The sequence below is a fragment of the Triticum aestivum genome, chromosome 4D (genome assembly GCF_018294505.1).
Source record: "Triticum aestivum cultivar Chinese Spring chromosome 4D, IWGSC CS RefSeq v2.1, whole genome shotgun sequence".
Taxonomy (NCBI): domain Eukaryota; kingdom Viridiplantae; phylum Streptophyta; class Magnoliopsida; order Poales; family Poaceae; genus Triticum; species Triticum aestivum.
In genome coordinates this window covers 445,704,068-445,724,904 of record NC_057805.1, presented here as the reverse complement: position 1 = coordinate 445,724,904, position 20,837 = coordinate 445,704,068, and the positions used below count along the sequence as shown (strand labels likewise).

At 46.6% G+C, this 20,837-nt stretch overlaps 2 protein-coding genes across 2 annotated transcripts; both read left to right on the top strand.

The window, feature by feature from the left end:
• Nucleotides 1-5,828: 5,828 nt before the first annotated feature.
• Nucleotides 5,829-10,674, top strand: LOC123098491 (probable RNA helicase SDE3). The gene is made up of 5 exons (XM_044520491.1): nt 5,829-6,131; nt 7,195-7,976; nt 8,052-8,213; nt 8,323-9,774; nt 9,893-10,674. The coding sequence occupies exons 2-5, from the start codon at nt 7,203-7,205 to the stop codon at nt 10,397-10,399; spliced, it is 2,895 nt and encodes a 964-aa protein (XP_044376426.1). The 5' UTR covers nt 5,829-6,131; nt 7,195-7,202; the 3' UTR covers nt 10,400-10,674.
• A 2,187-nt stretch (nt 10,675-12,861) lies between these two features.
• On the top strand, nt 12,862-13,573 carry LOC123100258 (uncharacterized). Its single transcript, XM_044522209.1, has one exon. It carries the CDS (start codon nt 12,944-12,946, stop codon nt 13,229-13,231), a length of 288 nt encoding a protein of 95 aa, XP_044378144.1. The 5' UTR covers nt 12,862-12,943; the 3' UTR covers nt 13,232-13,573.
• Nucleotides 13,574-20,837: the final 7,264 nt, after the last annotated feature.

The window sequence follows — 20,837 nt, the reverse complement described above, 5'->3', positions numbered from 1 at the left end:
TTGTCTAGTTTTCAGATCTCGCGTTTTAGGGGCAATAGAGGTTGCATCTCTAGATTTTTGGCTAAATCTAGGCTTGAGTAGGTTGGAGAAGGCAACTAGACTCTTTGGCTTGATGTTTGGTAGGTTTATTTTTGAATTTGGCATCCCCGGTAGTGCCGGATCTGACCACGGTAGTAGGTATCCTCCGTGCCCCGTCTCGGGCGGTACTACCGCCCATCTGGCGTGGTACTACCGCTGGAGCGGTACTACCGCTGTGGAGGCGCGGTACTACCGCTGCTGCGGTACTGCCGCTGTGCAGGCACGGTACTACCGCCGGATGCCCAGTTCCATCGTTTCCTACCACATGTTGATCCATATTTGTTGTGTTTATTTGGTTTTGATCGTTCCTTCTGGTTGTTTCGTGTGTCCGTGTGTTTGGTTCCAGGTGATGAACATCCTGAGCAGCAAGTCCGTCGTGTCAACCCCGGGCGTTCAACGTCGAAGCGGTACCGCACATCTGAGGCTGCAGGTGGTTCTTCCAGTGCTCCACCGCCGCCAGGGGGTGCTTCCTCTAGTGCCAATCCTCCTCTCAAGAAGAAGACTGCCAACAGGCCGAAGCCAAGTGGCAAGAAGGTGATTGAGATGTCCAGCAAGGAATTCTGGGACAAGCGTCGCCGCAACCCATATGAGGAAGACCAAGAACCCAACCTTGTCAATCGCCCGTTCTGGAACCGGTTTCAGTATGCCACCTACTTTGACGTGATCAAGGCTAAGAAGAACCTCTTTGTCAATGTTCATTCCATCAACACGGATGCTATGGAGAAGGACCCTGAGTACTTTGGTGATGCCCTTCAGATGTGCTCTCAGTTGAACATTCTCAGGATCATGCAGTTCAACAAGGACTTTGATGCAGATTTGCTGGCTCATTTCTTTGCCACTATCCATCTAGGAACTGATGAAGACAGGACTCTGACTTGGATGACTAATGGGAAGGTGCTAGCTGTCAAGTGGAAGGCCTTCATGGGGTTGCTAGAGGTGGAAGATCAAGGGCTCGAGACTCCAGTCGGATTTCGTCCTCACCACAATGTTACCTCCACTCACAAGCAAGCTCTCTGGCCCTACTGTACTCGGAAGGTCCACCCTGAGACCAGGAAGGAAACCTATGAGTTGTCTACCTATCTGGACATCCTTCACCGTATCTTCCGCGAGACTCTCTTCCCTCGTATCAGGAATCTGGATATGGTACACTCTTATCTCATGGACATGCTTCTCTTCTGCCAGCGCGAGAAGGACGCAAACACTGGCGAGTCCTTGGACATCTCTCATGTCATGTGGTCTGAACTTCTTGCTGCTATTTCTGAGCGCAAGTGCCCGATTTATGGTCCGTTCATTATGTTGCTCATTGAGAAGGCCTGGAGACGTACCTATCCTGAGGAGCACCTGGAAACTGGAGAGTTGGTTTCTCATGAGATCAAGCGTCTGAGGAAGAAGGATGATTGGGGCATTCCTAGATCTGGAGTTCCATCTTCTGCTACTGCCATGGAGACCGAGGGCGAGACTGATGCCGATGATGACGATGAGGATTATGTGCCTTCTGGGACAGAGCCTTCTGCGGCAGAGCCCTCTTGGGCAAAGAAGCTCAAACGCAAGATGAAGAAGCTGTTTTGCATGGAGTCTCACGGTCAGTACATGACTCATGTGGCTGAGAAGAAGGCAAGGGGGCGCCACAAGGAGCTTATGCGTCAGATGGGTGCGACAGTCAGCAGCGGCTCTGAGGGTCAGATCACTGAGGAGGAGGAGTGGATCCAGCAGCACTGTCCGTGGACCGATTCAGATGCCGAGCAGTTTCCGGCCGGGGACGGCGGTGCAGATGATCCCGCAGAGCCCTGATGTTCGAGATCCTCAGCATGCTCTCACCTGGAGCCGTAGGTTAGCTCTTTGCCCCTTTTGGTGTCTCGATGCCAAAGGGGGGAGAGTTTAGGGATTTGCGTATTTGCGTCGTTGTGTTGCGAGTGTGTCTTTGTGCTTTCATTGTGTTTGCTACCTTGTGCTTTGTTTGGTTTTTGTGTTCAGTAAGACCTGAGTCCCAGTCATATGGTGTGAGACATATGCTACCTTATCCTTATCATATCTTTATCTATGTCTCTAGTCATTTGGTATCTCATGAGTTGCATGCTTATTAGGTTATATTTCCTGCTCTCCTGAATCTCGCTTATGTTGTTGGTCTCTAAAATACAGGGGGAGTGTTGATCCTAGTATGTGTGTCGTGCAGTCCAAAGCACTTATCTTGATGGCACACATCTAGGGGGAGCTCGTCTATATTTTAGAGATTTGGGGTTTGCTTATGTCCTTGTCTTTTCCCGTTTGTGCAAATCCCGTATTGTCATCAATCCACCAAAAAGGGGGAGATTGTAAGGGCATATTTGTCCCTAAGATGTTTTGGTGATTGATGACAATGCTTTTGCGGACTAATCGTGTGCATTGAGTGTTTTCAGAGATTCATCCTTTTGGCACAAGAAGATTCCCTCCCCTCGGAGCTTGAAGCGAAGACGGTGTAGTCCTTTCGAATTAGTTTGGTGGACTAGTTTCATAGGGATCACCATACTATCAAGAGGGGGTCCGCTTTGGAAAGGCTAGGGCGGAATCATCACGTACACTCCTTTTGCCCTCCTCCGAGCCTTTCCCCTTCTATGATGGGCTCGTTCCCCTTCTGAGTGTGCCTTCTCTGGTCCCAGCGGTAGTACCGCGGGCCAGAGCGGTAGTACCGCTTATGGTTACAAGCGGTAGTACCGCTCTAAGAGCGGTAGTACCGCTCTGGAGCCGTAGTACCGCTGGTAGCCCCCTGCAGTAGTACCGCTGCGGTCTCGTGCTAGTACCGCCTCGATTCGAGGGGTCTTTTTTCGTGTCGGGTTTTGCGGTACTTGCCGCGGCAGTGGGGGCCGTAGTTCCGCTCATATGCGGTAGTACCGCTCTGACCACCGCGGTAGTACCGCTCTGGGCCCAGCGGTAGTACCGCCCGTGGGAGCGGTAGTACCGCTGCCTCCTGCGGTAGTACCGCTCTCTGCGGGGCTGGTGTGGGGGGTAACGGTTGGATTGTTCCCCCCACTATATAAGGAGGTCTTCTTTCCCAAAGTTGACCTACCTCTTCCCCCAAAAGCTCCATTGTTGCTCCAAACTCCATTTTCGCCCGATCTCTCTCCCTAGCCAATCAAACTTGTTGATTTGCTCGGGATTGGTTGAGAAGGCCACGATCTACACTTCCACCAAGAGAAATTTGATTCCCCCCACTTATCCCTAGCGGATCTTGTTACTCTTGGGTGTTTGAGCACCCTAGACGGTTGAGGTCACCGCGGAGCCATAGTCCATAGTGGTGAAGCTTTGTGGTGTCGTAGGGAGCCTCCAATTAAGTTGTAGAGATTGCCCCAACCTTGTTTGTAAAGGTCCGGTCGCCGCCTTCAAGGGAACTAATAGTGGAATCACGGCATCTCGCATTGTGTGAGGGCGTGAGGAGAATACGGTGGCCCTAGTGGCTTCTTGGGGAGCATTGTGCCTCCACACCGCTCCAACAGAGACGTACTTCCCTTCAAAAGGAAGGAACTTCAGTAACACATCCTCGTCTTCACCGGCTCCACTATTGGTTATCTCGTTCCTTTACTTTCGCAAGTTTACTATTGTTATATCTCTTATTTGCTTGCATGCTTGTTGTCATTGCATCATATAGGTTGCTCACTTAGTTGCATATCTAGACAACCTATTTTGATGCAAAAGTTTAATTTGGTAAAGAAAAGCTAAAAATTGTTAGTTGCCTATTCAACCCCCCCCCCTCTAGTCAACTATATCGATCCTTTCAGGGTCGCCGTTGGATGGTTTGTGAGGTCCGAACAACTTCGTCCGAAGGGATATGGGCGGTTTGATGGTCGGCGTTGTAGTGCCCTAATGTATTATCTAAAACCTACAAAATATTACTCCTTTTGGTCAGGCTCCTATGAACAAGCTGCAGAGGTTGAGAACCACAAAAAAGGCGGAACAAAAAGGTTGTGTTTTCCTTTGGGGGCTTCGTCTCGGAACTCGACATCGGCAAGCGGGACCAGTGGTTGTGGCGTCCAACCTTTTCTGGCGACGATGATGGTGGAGCGATATCGGCGATGCGACAACGGTTGAGGTAGTCAGCTCTTCTCCTGCGCGTTTGCGAAATTTCCTCAGTTTTTTGCTATTGTGAAGTCGAAGTTGAGGCGACGGGGCCCTCGTGTATGATGACTGGCTGCAGGTGGCCCGTTCGGTGATCTCCCGTGGCACCATCCGTGCCTGGTATTGTCCTTCATAGTTCTGTCAGAGTCGGAGCTGCACTGTCTGGTCACAGGTGGCTGAGTTTGGCGCAGATCTTCATACAACTTCGCTCGACCTATACAGTGTGGGTTGAGTTGAAGTCGTTTGCTCATTATTTAGGGATGGCGATGACGCCTCTAAGGGAGGAGTGATGACGATGACACCTACGTGCTACGTCGACGAGGCCCTCTTTGAAGTGGTGTGCATGGGTTATCTTGTGTGTGCCGCTCAGCGATTGTGATGGTTTTCGTCTTATTTTTCATAATAAACCAGACAATCTGGTTTTCCCTATTAATCAAGCAACTCTTTTCTTCTTCATGAATGTAGGAATCCCGCCATTTCGAAAAAATACTATGAGCCTTTCGCCCCATTATCCCCCCATCTTCATCCAAGGCATCTGTACCCCAAAACAAATTTAGTTTAAAACTCTATGCTTTTTACCTCTTGAATCTGTGTTGTTTTCTTGGTCCAACTTCTAACTTGGTAAAATTGAAGCTATCTTTAGGTTGCGAACTCTTTCTACACATACGTGGTGGTGGATGGGTAGGAGGGGGTAGCTTGAGTTGGAAAGCACGAGGTCTCAAAAGGAAGAATAAAAGAAGGCGAAGACTAGAGGTTTGGGATCAAATATTGTATGAAACTAAATAAAGAAATGTGAGCGTATGCGAAATAAGGATAAGGATATGCACGGAAAAGAGGAAGTTGCGAGAGGTGTTCGCTACTTAGCGAGAGGAAAACCGACATGAAAAAGAAGAATACCAGTCAAATAACCAATCCGCGCTCGAAGCAGCATGACACAATGCTCCATACTTTGTCAAACCATTTATGGCAATATTTTAAATTAGGGGAATAATGTGTCTAAACGTTGTATTACTCCTTTGGGACCGCCTATACATTAGGTACTTGGTAAAAATGTTGCATCAACCAATTTTCTTCGGGATCGCCTGATCTTCATCCAACGACCCAAAACAGATCAAGCACTGTTGATCTTCAACCTCCTCGCCTTCTTCTTCATGTAGCCGCCGGCCTACACAAACCTAACTGACTGCCTCCGCACCCGCTCTCCCCTCAACCTCCCCCACCGTTGTGCTAGCCGTCGCCCCAACCATCCCTCTAAGCCCTGCACTACCGGTGACAACTCCGGTGACCCCCCTGCACCCCCACCCCTAAAATAGACAATGAGGCTGCAGCTTTCCCCTAAGATATATAATGAGGTTGCTGCTTTCCCTTAAGATAGATAGTGGGGCTGCTTCTTCTCCGGCGAGGTTGCTCCTTCTTCCGGACGAAATTCGGCCTCCCCAAAAAAAGTGACCGACGAATGAAAAAAATTCAAGCGCATGAGAAATAGCAAAACCGTACTCCTTTTGGTCAAGCTTCTACAAACAGCGGATTAAAAAAAAGCTTCCATGAACAAGCAGCAGAGGTTGAGATCCACAAAAAAGGGAGAGCAGAAAAGGTATGGTTGGGTTGCTGCTTTCTCTCTTTCTCATCCCACCCGTTCGCTCCCGATCCAAACACCCCCACCGCATCACAAGTTCAGAGCCGAGCTTCAATGTGGCTTACCAAGAAAACCAACCATCGACCCCAAACCTTCATGGTACAGATTCTCGCCATCAGCCCATCACACACCCTCCTCGCTGCAGTCCCCTCCCTCCCTCATAAACCCGGACTGCTCATGCCTCTCCCTCCCACCGACTCCCCCTCCTCGTCCTGGACGGGGGCCTAGTCCAATCCAATCCAATCATCTGCTGGTGCTGCGGTTCCTCCCCCTCTCCGATCGCCGGCCGCCTCCCCCGACCCGCGCCCGCGCTTCGCTCCGAGGACAGGTGACGGTTAATTCGTGCCCTCCGTCTCTCGATTACCGCGGCATTGCGGGCTGCTTTCCCTTTAAACCTCGATTATTTCGCCCTTCCGTGCCGCAGGATCCGCACAAATCTCGTCGTGATCTTGGTGAGCGTGGCTCATTATCCCAGAGAATTAACCCTTATTCCTGTTAAGTTAACAGTATTTATTTTATAATAATTAGTAAAAGCCGCACCTTGATGCTACGGAAGGGGGAGGACGGGAGAGGGGAGGGGACGGGAGGGATTGTTAGGGTTTTCCCCCGATAGCGAAACCCCTGACCGGAGACGGGCAGAATGTTGTGATTTGGTCAGGAGGGATATATGTCTGTAACGGCTTTATGCTATTTTCTTGTCTTGTTGTAGAAGAAGAATCAGTAGTGGGCTGATGGGGTCTGTGGTTTTTCCCCTTCTAGTTATGGCCAGGAGATCTAGCCTTCGCTGTAAGGAGTGGGGTTGCCTAGTTGCCTCGTCATGATGTCTTGCACAAAGAGGGAGAATAGCGTAGTAGCATAATGCCTCTGTCCATAGATTTTGGGAGTGAGAAATTTGTGTCTATGGGTGTCGGTTTTAGGGAGCACAGCTGGATCACAGAAATTCGAACAGATGTGTGTTGTGGTCCTATGATTGCTCCACAAGTGTGGAAAGTATTCAGTTCACAAATAATATGATATTTCAAGAAGCGAGCGCGGCTGCTACGTTGGCAAGGAGTGGTGTTGGCCAGCTCCTCCACAGCGCTTGAACCCAGGCGATCACTACTCTGAATTTCTACAGTACCTAGACAAGTTCCAAAAATAATTAAAAAAAGAAGGATGATGCTTAAAAAAAACAGAAGTCCTGATTTTCTCAAGCATGCCATGTGCCTTTCCCTTGGTAGCTACAGTAACTATCTTGCATTTGGCGTTTGGTTGTGATATCAGTTCATAGGCTTTGCAATTTAAATAAATCATATGCTTGCTGTCCACACAACAACTATCTCTAGACTGGCTTTCTTGTTTCTGCTCAATGGAACTAGTATTGATTTTTTATAATATTTTTGATGTATCAGGATTCAAGATGGGGCATCATTCAGATGATGAGTACTCAGTAGCTGGTGATAAGCCGGAAGTAGAGTTCATGGATTTTCAGAATGACAACACTCTTCAGGACTATCAATCTGATGATGGTCCCGTGGTTGTTACAGCTCCTTTCCCTTTCGTGAACGGAAAGCCTAAATCTGTCCTTGTTGGACAAACATCTGCAGACGCCATTTGCATAGAGAATACCTCTTGTGAGCCTGTAAATTTGTGGAGTGTGAGAATATTCTCTTCAAATCCAGAAGATAGTTATGTCTTGTCAATGATGAGACCACCATTGAATGATTCCGATGAAGCGGCAAAGAAGGCTTTTCTTGGTTTGACTTCTGTGGAAGATCGTACACTTCAGCCTGGACAAACCCTAACCATTTGGCTGTCCTGTATGCCAAAAGACATTGGTTTGCATACATCAATCGTGCATGTTGATATTGGGGATGAGAAGATTGAGCGTGTGGCTTTTCTGTTGGCCGATGATAATGTTTCGATGGCCTTATCTTCTGATAAACCTTATTCCAGGAGACAAGGCTCTCAAAGGAAGCAATTTGAGTGTAATACATTTGTGCCAGGTAGCCGGCCAATTCGGCAGCACACTCAAGGATTCAAGTATAAGCTACCTCAGTATGCAATACCTGTGGAAATCCGTGAGCTCATTGAATGCAAACAGAGACCTGATGTCCTATCTGAAGAGCTGAGCATGATGAACTATGCAAAGTTCTTTAGCACTCTTTTAGTCATGGAAGAACTTAATTTGGAGGTATTTCAGCACCTCTAATACTCTGAGATGTTAAGCTTTTATCTTTGTTTGCTAACTTAAGAGGCCCGCTTGCAGGAGGAGATGAGATCGTACGACATGGAGCGTGTGTCAATGAGAAGGAGGGGTAATGATTATTTGTCTCTTGAGGTCCCTGGTTTGGCAGAAAAAAGGCCTTCGCTAGTCCATGGTGACTATATAATTGCCAGACATGCTGGGAGTGATGCTAGGCCTTATCAGGTTAGTGTACTTTCTTGGACATTCAAAAATCTCTTAGGCATTCTTACAATATAAATTAACCAGTCTCAAATGATGCCAGTGAATAATGATTTGTTGATATCTTATTCAGGGCTACATTCACAAGGTTGAAGCTGATGAGATATTTTTGAGGTTTGATGATCAGTTTCACCACGCTCACCATGACAGGAATAAGTATGATGTTAGCTTCACATATAATAGATTGAACATGAGAAGGCAATATAGGTCTGTTCATGATGCAGAACTTATTGGACCTGACATTCTATTTCCCTCCCTATCACGGTATAGAAGTGTGAAGAAGGTGCCATTTAAACCTCTGAACCCGAACATAAACACTGAGCAAGCTGATGCAGTTGGGATGATACTTGGCTGCCGAGGGGTTACACCATACGTGATTTATGGACCTCCAGGAACTGGCAAGACCATGACCCTTGTCGAGGCGATTTTGCAGCTTTATAAATCCAATAGGAGGGCAAATGTTCTCATATGTGCTGCTTCCAATAGTGCTGCTGACCATGTATTGGAAAAACTGTTGAGTTCTAGCTACCCGATCCGCCCAAGTGATATCTTTAGGCTAAATGCTCCTAGTCGTCAGTATGACGATGTTAATCCTGATTTCATACGGTTCTGCTTCTTTGAAGATATGGTGTTCAAGTGCCCTCCAATGCGAGCATTAATGCGCTACAAGATAGTTATATCGACCTACATGAGTTCATCAACCCTACAGGCCGAGGGTATTCGCCCGGGGCATTTCACACACATTTTCTTGGATGAGGCCGGTCAATCTTCTGAACCAGAGGCAATGGTTCCTTTGGCAGCTTTGTGTGGAAGAGACGCAGTGGTTGTGTTAGCAGGAGATCCTATGCAATTAGGGCCGGTGGTTTTTTGTAAACAGGCGGATCAGGATGGTTTGGGCAAATCTTATCTGCAAAGGCTGCTCGGTGAATTTGAGCAGTACCATTCAGGGGATCCTAACTACGTGACGAAGCTATTGAGGAACTATCGTTGCCATCCAGCGATCCTAGAGCTGCCGTCACAGCTTTTCTACGAGGGTGAACTTATCCCCTGTAAGGGAGATGAAGTGCCATCTGTTTACGATTGCATTGGCCTTCCCAATAAGTCATTCCCTGTTCTGTTTGTTGGGATCCAGGGATGCGATGAGAGAGAAGGAAACAATCCATCATGGTTCAACAGAATCGAAGTTAGTAAAGTAGTAAATATCATCAGGACTCTGACAAGGAATGGCGATGTCAGTGAGGCTGATATTGGTGTCATTACTCCATATCGTCAACAAGTTAATAAGATAAAGAAGGCCCTAGAGACGTTTGAAATGCCCGACCTAAGAGTGGGAAGTGTCGAGCAATTCCAGGGCCAAGAAAGGGAAGTGATCATCATCTCGACAGTCAGGTCAACCGTTAAGCACAACGAGTTTGACAGATTCTTCAACCTGGGGTTCCTGAGCAACTATAGAAGGTTCAATGTTGCAATTACTCGTGCCAAATCGTTGCTCATTATCGTCGGAAACCCCCACATCATCACTAAGGTGTGTTGTTGCTCTGTCACGCTAGCTTTTTATTTTTTTGGTATAGGCTCTGCTTCCATATCATGCAGTCATGCCCTTATTCTGTTTCTGGCAAAACTAACAAGCGTTACTACTGCAGGATCGGCACTGGGATAAGCTCCTGAGGTACTGCGCAGACAATGGTTCTTATCAAGGATGTCCACTCCCCCCACCAGAAGAAGAGGTCAGATACTCGGGATACGGCGACACCCGAGACCAGCCTGCTGGTGATGGTTGGGGGTACAACCAAGAGGAGCCAGCAAACCACATCCACAATCAAGACCCGTCTGACAGTGGCTTCCGACACGACAATGGCCGGTCCTCAACCGCACATGAAGAAGAATGGTCCGAAGAATGGTCCAAGAAGAAGCCAGACGGGGACTTCCATTCATATCCAGACGCAGGAGCAGAACCTCAGGAGGAGACACAGCAGAAGCAGCAGCACGTCGAGGAAGGGGCTACTACTACCGGGCAGGACGGCGTGCAGGCTGCCCAGTGCTCAGCCAACGACGTCGACGGTGTGGTCCAAGACGCATATGTGCAGAAGTACACGTTTCCTCCCGGTTGGGGTGACGTCTCGAGCATCCCCGCGACAGGCTGGGAGTGACCGACCAGATCTCTTTTCTTTTCTTTTCCGTCGGGGCCATTGCTGTTGGTAGAATAAGACGGGGATCGGCCTTGCGGAGCTAACTTCCGGGGGCATCCTGAACTCACCCTCGTCGGATGCTAATTCTGAACGTCTCTAGTGTTTGTTCGCTGCGTCACGTTGTTTTGTTAGGCCGTCGTGAACTGGATGTTTGTTGACTGGGGGATGGGTGGACGTGCTAAATACCACCCCTGTTTGTTGAATAGAAATATGATATGAATGTAGTCGTCTTCTCATCTGCTGGCTGTTGTTCCTTCAGATGATGTGTTTATTCATCAGGTGTTAGGGCCTTAGGGGTGTTCTCTCCTGGTATTTGTAGGGTGGTTCTGTCCTGACACTGACAGGGGGTTTCATTCATCTATCGGTGACTGGGATTCATGCGCCAACATAGATGTGTGGGAGAAAGATTGTTTTAAAACTTGCTAAACTCGTGCTTTTTCCCCCACCTGAACAACAATTTTAGTTGTATCTTCGCTAAAGAATATATTGCCTTTGGATCATCGCCGTCTCATGCTTGAAATCTACTGCACGAAGCGTGCATGAAATGAACACAAGTTGTGCTATATTTGTGTTTCTACCGAGCAAGTGAATTTCCTTTGCCGGCCATGTGAGCTTTCCAGTCTCAGCTCATGCATGGTGTGGAGTGGGTTTGCAACTTTTACAAGTTACAACAACAATGAACCGGAGGAGGACAGGACATGCGCATGTGGCTTTCATGTGGGAGAACAGTACAGCCAGCGGCAATGAGTACTCGGCAGAACTTGGGCTGGCTTCTGGGCTCCGATGGAGGAGTGGCAACAACCACCTGTGAAGAATCATTAAGCTAGTAGCAGTTGATTTGATCATTTGTATTTGCATTCTTCGGACAAACTCTTAATGGCATGTTTACATGTTGAAACAACATTTGCCTCTTTTTTGAACTACTACTAGAACAGTATTTGCCTTGTTCAAACTCATAATGGAAGAGGGCTCTGATAGCTCACAAGGGACAACACAAGCAAGGTGGGGGTCACTGGCATTGGCATCTCTTTCTCCAGTTCCTCATCGTCTTTCCATCCATCGTTGCTTCTCCACTCCAGTTCCTTGCACAATCATATCTGTCGGGTGCCTAAATACGGTGTTGTTACGCTTGAATACGACGCGCGGTTTGATCGATGAAAGATGCCACGCGCCAATGGACAGCATGAACCCTAAGCCGATGCGAATTGTTGCACATCATGAAGCACCTTGCTGTCCCTTCTGCATAAGAAAAACGAACCAGGTTTTGTTCTGTGTGCGCTGCGCTGCAATGTAGTACCTCCTCATCACCTCATATATATTTTTTACTTCTTCATTCATGGTACAAGTACAATTGCCTTTCGAAATTCCAGGACAGCAGGCAGCAGTGTTAAGTGTGTTGGGAGATCATCAAACTGGCAGCTGGTGATCTCGAGTTCTTTCCCACTCATTCATAAGCCCAGCTGTGCAAGCAGGCACCAACAATAAGTAGCACCAACCTTTGCAGCTAATAACTCTGTAGAGTACACAAGCCCATCTGTGAATTGATATACATGCATACACTTGAGTTCAGACTACCTGATGCATGCAGTGGCACTTGTGCAGCTATTAGGTCACGCATAAGTGCGCTGTCCAAGCAGGATCCCCGGTGCTAATTGTGTGCAACTCCTGGCACGGATGGTAGGGCCCTGCCTGCCTGCATTAGTGTCACGAGGATGCAGGTGAGTTCATGCAGGTTCAAGTCAAGATGCCCCTACACTGAACTGATGATCAGTTAACAAGGTGAGTTCACATGAGTGTTGTTAATTCGTCTTGGATGATGACGGGCGGGCCATGAGGCGGAATCGACCGCGGAACAACCGATCCGACAAGGCCAGTTGTGCCGTACCACGAACAGTGACTGAAATCTAGCAGAAGGGGTGAGGAGAATTTCACCGGGTGGTCCTAGATCCATGGACAGCGAGCAAGTTGTTGCGTAAGGTGTCTGCTCAAGCTTTATGGAGCACGCAGGGAACAAGAATCGCGGAGATCGATGTCCTTGATGATCCTGTCTTCCTACTCAATTTGCAGTCAAGAGGTCCTCGTACAACTTTTACCAAAAAAAAGAGCATTGAGGGTAAAAATTTGTCGTAGTAAGTAAAGTAAACAATCAGAAACTGAACCAAGGTGTCTGTTGGTCAGAAGATGAAAAATGTCAGTGTACTGTTCATTAGGAGCTATACATCTCACGGAGAGCACATCATGCAGCATGCTGCACACTGTGAGGCTGCAGGAATTTTCCCATAAGTGAGCTGATTAGCAGTGCTGCTCAGATGCCAAATCAAGCCAAATTAGGCCAATGGCACAGTGCCACAGAGAAGTAGGCCTCTCTAATTAAGCAGCTCCGAGCCAAGCCCCCGGCCATAAATACACACGGAGCGCGCGTGCGTCCTCACAGTCACACTTGCTCCCACACGACCATTGCACGCTGGTCTTGAGGAGCTCGACTAGTGGAGCTCGCGTTGAGCGATGGAGCCGGTGGAGTCGGCCAAGTGCGAGTGCTGCGAGCTGCGGGAGGACTGCACCCGGGGGTACATCGTGGGCGTCAAGGCCGACTTCGGCGGGCGGTGGCTGTGCGGGCTCTGCTCCGAGGCGGTGAGGGAGGAGGGCAGGAAGCTTGGGATGGAGGCGGCGCTGCAGGACCACATGGCCTTCTGCGCCGGCTGGTGCCGCGGCAAGGACCCCGCGCTCCGGGTCGCCGACGGCATGCGCGAGATGCTGCTCCGCCGCCGCCGGCCCATCTCCATCTCCAAGTGAAGCCAAGCGACGCGGCCCATCATTCACGGCGCGCGATGGATGCAGTGCAGTGTGCACCGCGCCGGCGACGAATGGGTCCAGCCGGCGGTGCCAGCAAGCGCCGTTGCAAACAAGATCGACGTAATAATTAGCCAAGGGTTCATATGTAGTAGCAATACGTGGTACGTAGTATGTATGTAATGTGATGTGGTAGTAATAATCTTAGCTAGCTAGGTTGAAGCTGCATTGCATCATTGGCAGGTAGCTGATGCTGGTGCTAGCTTTGCTCAAGCTCCGGCCGGCTGTACAAAAGGGACCCAATAACATGAGAGGATGTGACGACGCCTGCCGTCGATTACGCGCTGTCGACTCGCCATTATTTGCATGTCACTGTCCATCATCAGGTACCTTACCACTCCATCTTCCATCATTAGGTATCCGTCGACTGTCGATTTGCCATTGCGTACGTCTCACGCTACGGTAATGACTCAGTTGTGTCTGATTAACAATACCATGAAGACTAATAATTGAAAGAAGATTGTATGGGTGCTCGATGATGGGGAGAAGCTCCAACTGGTTAAGTCGCTATTTACCGGTTTGCCCACTTTCTTCGTGTTTTCGTTGGAGATGCCTAAATCTGTGTCAGATCAAATAAACAAATATCTCAAGCATTGCTTCTGGAGAAAATATGGTATGGAAGATAAAGTTACTGCTTTGATTGCTTGGGATAAAGTCTGTTTGGATAAAAAAGATGGAGGATTGGGGTGTCGGATATTGGGACTCGCAACAAGGCATTGTTGTTCAAACACACACTTGCACAAGTTCTTCAGTCATTATGATTTACCATGGGTTAATCTTGTTGTGTGGGACACTTATTATGAGCCTAGACCACCTTAGGGCAGGATGGTTGGGTCTTTCTGGTGGAAGAGCATCCTCAAATCACTCCCCAATTAAAGGCTGTTGCTCATTGTAAGATTGGACAAGGACACACTATTCTACTGTGGTCAGATAAGTGGAATGACAGATCTTGCATTGTGCTATTCCTTGACCTGTAGTCGTTTGCAAGCAGTGATACAACTTCCATCTAGAGGTTCACCAGGTTCTACCACTGTTCGGCCCAATCATAGTCAAAGAATTCTTTCATAGACCACTTTCATTGCGAGCCTTCAATCAGTTTGAGTAGCCGCAAGATTTGCTCCAGCAAATTCAGATAACTAAGACAAGGATAGATGGACCTACTCCTGCTCCTGGAATTCCCCAACCCACCCTCCATTCAGGAAGCTTCCCTCATATCTTTGTGTCCTCTGCAACTCTCAATGCCTTTTCTGGGACTATCCTTTTGCTTTAAGGTGTTGGGATTCAATCGTGAATAATAGAAGGAGGGGCACCTCAAACATCAATCCAAGCAGTCTCTGCTGGAAAGTTCTTCTCAAACAGGATCTCAAGATCATGAGCTACAGGATCAAGGACCACAAGTTTCAAATACTTCCAAGACTGGATTGATAGTGATATTACATTTATCATGTTTCCTAAAGAGTAAAATTCATCTACGGTACCTCAACTTGTGTCGCGCGGTCACTTTGGTCACTGTACACAAGAACTCACGCAATACGGTCACTGTGTACGGGGAACAGTGAAAATACGGTCACTGTGCGCCGTAGACCACTCGTACGCCACCTGTTGACCACCTGTTGACCGGTCCGCGCGCCAGGTGTCGCGAGGAGGAGCGGCCCGATGGCATATTTGCAGCAACACCCCCCACGTTGCCGGACAAATACCCGAACTCCTCCCCTGTCTCTCCACCTCCCCTGTTCGAGCCGATCAAACCGGCGGAGAAGGTGACGGAGGCGTGTGCGGCATGGTGCGGCGTGGTTGTCGCCATGTTCCGGCGTCGTGGTCGGAGCAGCGGGCGCAGAGGGGTTTCTTCTCGCGGTGGTGAAGAGGAGGCGCCGCCGCCATGTCTCCTGTTCGTCGCCCCGATGGTGCCCCTGCCCCTGTTTACCGTAAGTGATGATTACTGCCGTAAATCTTCTTCTTTCTCTTCGATTCTTCTTTGATAGGGCTGGCATTGTGTTCGCCTATGATATGTGGCACTATTTGTCACGTGTATGGCGATTTAGGTTTAGGATTTTTCGAACCCAATGTTCCTGATAGGGTTTCTGATAGGGTTTTAGGTACTTGTCTAAAGGGTCAAATTTTCATCGATTCCATATGAAATAGGCTTAGGTTCTTGTCGAAAGGGTCAAATTTATCTGGCAGTTGGAATAGGCATAGGTTTGTAGCTCTGGTTTATGGAGAAAATTGGGGATTTCTGGTGTTGTACTGTTCAAAAAGGTAATTTTTGTTCAGTTTTGATGTGATCAATTATGCTTTGTTTTTGCAGGAGCAAGAAGTGAGAAGTTCTCAGTGCTGTTTCATCATGGTGGGTTTTTCATGGGTGAAGGAAGCAATAGGGCTTATGTTGATGGGCATCAAGTTTGGTATGACAGTTTGGATAAGCTCACTTGGTCTCCAATAATGGTGGAACATCTAGTAGAAGAGATTGGCTGGGAGATGGCAGGCAGGTTGAAGGCATATTATCAAATCCCAATACTTGACATTACTCAGAATTCTTTGAGACATATCAGATCTGAGGCAGATACTGATCAAATGATGATGTTTCTGTCTATTGGGCATAATTTCTTCAATATTTATCTTGATCATGATGACAGCTTGATTACTAAGAAGGTTGTTGATGATGTGGTCCAATTTCCAAGGGCTGAACTTCCACCAGTGTTTAGCCCTTCAAAAGATGGTACTAATCCTCATAGTAGCAAGCCTAGAAATTCAAAAGAAGACTGCCCTATACCAATTCAGGTTGTGTATCCAAACAATGTGCTAGACAGGGAAGAAGATGGCAATCCATTAATGTTTGTAAGAAGGCAGTGCACATTTGGTGAAGGAGCAGAGGAGAATACAGAGCAACAAGGACAAGCAGGGCAACATGATGATGTACAGCAACATCAAGATGCAGAGCATGTAGGCCAAGAAGGAGAAGCAGAGCCACATGAAGATGCAGAGCAAGTAGAGCAACAAAGAGAAGCAGAGCAACACGCAGTAGATGAAGATGCAGAAGCACATCAATTGAGGAGAACCAGAGCAAAGAAGAGATGTTTTGAAGCCAATGTAGGAACAGATAGTGACTCAGATGACAGTGACTTTGATCCTGGTGACATGGTAGATAGTGACTTTGAAATCAGTGATGGTGATGATGACCTTTATGCTGACAATGTGGATGAGGATGAACCAGTTGAAAGGAAGGAGAAGATGAAGCAGAAAACAACAGCAAAAGATAAAGGAGTTGTAGGGGAAGGAAAGGAAGAAAACATGTCAGATTATGAATCTGAAGGTGAAGATCTTTGGGCACCTGATTCAGATGATGAAATGCAAACCAAATTTAGAGCATTCAGAAAGGAGGATTTGACTAGTCCAAAGTTTCATGTTGGGCAAGTGTTTGAAAATGTTGATTTGCTTAGGAAAGCAATTAAGGAATACAGCTGCAAGAACAGAGTTGATGTCAAGTTACCAGTGAATGACAGGAAGAGAGTGAAAGCAGTATGTGATGATGATTGTACCTGGTATTTGTGGGCTTCTTATGACAGTAGAACCAAATGTTTCATGGTAAAGAAATATGTTGAAGAACATAGTTGCTGCAAAAAATGGAAAATCAAGGCTTTCACGACACCTTTTCTAGCCAGGAAGTACCTTGAGAGTTTCAGGGCTGATCAGGATATGAATCTTAGAAACTTCTCAAGGGTTGTTCAAAAGGAATGGCACATGACACCAACTAGGTCCAAACTACATAGGGCAAGAAGGTTGGCTATGAAAATTATTCATGGAGATGAAGAAGGGCAGTACAAGCTGTTGTGGGATTATGGAAATGAGATAAGGAGAAGTAATCCTGGTAGCTCATTTTTCCTTGCACTGGATAATCAAGCTAGGTTCAACAAAGCCTACATGTGCCTTGATGCATGCAAGAGAGGCTATCTTCAAGGTTGCAGGCCTATGATCTTCATAGATGGCTTCCATATTAAAACAAGATACAAAGGGCAGTTGCTGGTTGCAGTAGGAATAGATCCAAATAATTGCATATTCCCCATAGCAATAGGTGTTGTGGAAGTGGAGGACAAGCCTAACTGGGTTTGGTTTCTTGAGAGACTGAAGAATGATCTTTGTATTATCAACACATCCCCATGGACAGTAATGTCTGACAAGCAGAAGGTATATGCAACCACATTGCCTGATGGTCTAATTAGATTAGTGTACTTGCATACATTTGTTTAACACTTTCTGTATTGGTCTATGTTGTTTTGTAGGGCCTGATAAATGTTGTCACTGAAGTTTTCCCTGAGTCAGAACATAGGTTCTGTGTCAGGCATATGTGGAAGAATTTCCAACAGCTGTACAAAGGTGATGCTTTGAAGAATCAATTGTGGAAGATAGCTAGGAGCACAACAGTTATTAAGTATGAGCAGTACATGCTTGAGATGAAGGTGTTGAATGAGGGTGCATACAATTGGTTGAAAGAGTTGGAGCCAAACACTTGGGTGAGGGCTTTCCAAAGTGACATACCTAAGTGTGACATTCTGCTCAACAATTTGTGTGAGGTGTTCAACAAGTAAGTTCCAATGCTTTCCTCTCACTCTTTTTAACATAAGATGCAATGCTCTCCTATCACTGTTGTTAACAAAACATGCAATGCTTGTGCAGGTATATCTTGGAGGCAAGAGAATTGCCAATTCTTTCAATGTTTGAGAGGATCAAGCAACAGTGGACTGCAAGGCACTACACTAAGCATTGTGAGGGTGAGAAGATGCAAGGAGTAATGTGCCCTAAGATCAAGAAGCTAGTTGACAAGCTGACAGAGCTGGCCAACACATGCTATGTGTATGAATCAGGAGATTGAGTGTTTCAAGTGGTGGATAGAGGAACTGATTACATAGTAGACTGGCACAGCAAGTCCTGCAGCTGTATGAGATGGCAAAAAAGTGGAGTGACTTGCATACATGTTATAGCATGATGTAGGAATGAGAGAGTAGATCCACTAACCTTAGTGGATCAATGCTACTCAGTGTCAATGTTCAAGAAGGCTTATAGCAACATCATCTACCCTTGCAAGGACATAACTGAGTGGGAGAAGATGAATGGGCCTAAAATTAATCCACCAGACTACCAGAAGCATGTTGGAAGGCCTTGCAAAAGCAGAAGGAAGGGACCAGAAGAGATTATTTGTAGTAATGGAGGCAGGAGGATGTCAAGGCATGGTGTTATCATGCACTGCAGTTACTGTGGTGAGCCTGACCACAATATCAAGGGATGCAAATATATGAAAGCTGGTCTACCACCTCCCAATGCTCAAGCTCCTCCACCCCAACATGATGACAATTTGGAAACTTCACAAGCACATATGGAGCAACAGCCACCTCCAGAACAAGCCCAGGTAACTGTCTTCTTCTTGTACACAACCTCTAGCAGATCTTATGGACCAGCAGACTGTAACAAGCTTTTTGTTTGATGAGCAGCAGGCCAACACAAGTGCAGAGACCAGTACAGTAGTAGAAGATCTTATGGTGGATCACATGCTTCAGCAGGTAATTTAAACATGAGTACTCTTGCTCACTTGCTCTGTTTCAATCTTGCTTTAGTGACATAGTTTCCATTTGTTGACAATTGACACTTGACATGTGTATGTACAGAGGCCTTTGCCTAGAGTGCTTCAGCACACACCAATCCTAGAATCAACATTCCTAACAAATGCACAAGCAATGCTGCACCAGGCCCAGACAAGCACTAACACAATCAGGCAGGGAGAGCTAGCTAAGAAGATGCTGGCCATGAAGCAGCAAAGAGAGAAGGAACTTGAAGACAGGAAGCAAGCTATACTAGGGGCAAGGATAGAAGCAGAATTGAAGAAAGCAGAAGAGGCTGCTAGAAGAAGGCATGAGAAAGCAGAAAAGAAGGCTAGAGAAGCTGAGAAGAAGAGAGAGGCAGCTGCACAGAAGAAGGAAGCAATGGCAATACTGAGGCAGGCAAGAGCAGAGACAAGGCAGATAATAGTGGAGACACAAAGAGAGCTTTCTGCTGAGAGGAAGGAGAAACTGGCTGCTGAGAAGAATGCACAAAAGGAGGCTGCTGCTGCAAAGAAACTAGAAGAGAAGAAAGCCATTGCTGCACAGAAGAAAGCAGAGAGACAAGCACTCCTAGCAAAGAAGCAGGAAGGGAAACAAGCCCTTGCTGCAAAGAAACAAGCAGAGAGACAATCCCTTGCAGCAAGGAAAGAACAACTGAGGAAACAAGCACAAAGAAACATGGAGGAAGCCAGGAATGTGCCACAAAGATCAAGCATGTTTGACATCTTTAGATGATCTATGAGACTCTTTGTCTTGTTTTAGTAAGAGTACTCTTTCAGCAATGTACACTATGACTGTGTTTCCCTTTCTTGTTATCTAAAGATCTTATGGTACTCTATTTTGAGTAGTGCTAATGATGATGCACTACAGAATCTATGAGACTCTTTGTTAGTCTACCCATTTCTTGTCATTCTATTGTTGATGTCAATACTGCTTCCACATTACATTCTTGCTGCCATTCTTTTCATTTCATAAAGATGATATGAAACAGTACCCATTCTCATTTCACAATTATCATGTCAGAAAGATAATAGAATACTTCATACATTTCTGGATAGATAGATAGATAGAAAGATAACAGAATATTTCATACATTTCACAATTATCTTTTCATTTCATAAAGAGAGACAATGTTTGCATTCAAGATAGATAGATAGATAGATCACTTCATAGCATTTGATACAACCAAACTGATAACATTTGATCACTTCAAGATAGATAGATAGATAGATCACTTCATAGCATTTGACAACCATAACATTTGATACAACCAAACTGACTTCATAGCCATGTCCTAACATTAAACTATTGAAAGTTCTAAACATGCTAATGCTACTGACAATACTAAACATGCTAAACTACTGAAGCTGGTCTTCACTTCTCCAGTACCAAAATGAGCACTTGTCTTCATCACTTCTTCTTCTTCTACAGTACTCCTTCCTCACTTCTTCTTCTTCTTCTTCTTCTTCTTCTTCTTCTACAGTACTCCTTCATCACTTCTTCTGTTGCAGACAGCACTTGCTCACTTCTTCATCAACAGTAGAACACTGAGGGCACACAACAACATCACACTACCTAACAGAAGCTTGAGCAGCACCAAGATCTGTCCACCTAATCCAATCAATGCACTTTCTTGGTGCCTGCTCATGTTCTGCTGCAGAGAGCCAGGCCTTGCCAAAGCAGCTCTACTAGTTGTCAGTTGAGCTGCAATCCTTCTCCTTTCATTCCTAGCCCTTATGAGTTCTTCCCTCCTCTCTTCTGTTGCTCCAACGGCATCTACAGCTTGGTTTCCAACCAAGAAACGAGCATCCACTAGGTACGCAACATATTCCATCTCCCAAAACCAGAAATCACACCCAGTAGGCTGCAAACCAAAAGCAAAAAAGTGATCTTTTGACCAACGAGAGGTGAAAACTGCTGCCAAGAACAAAATCAACTCAAATTACTTACGGAGTGAT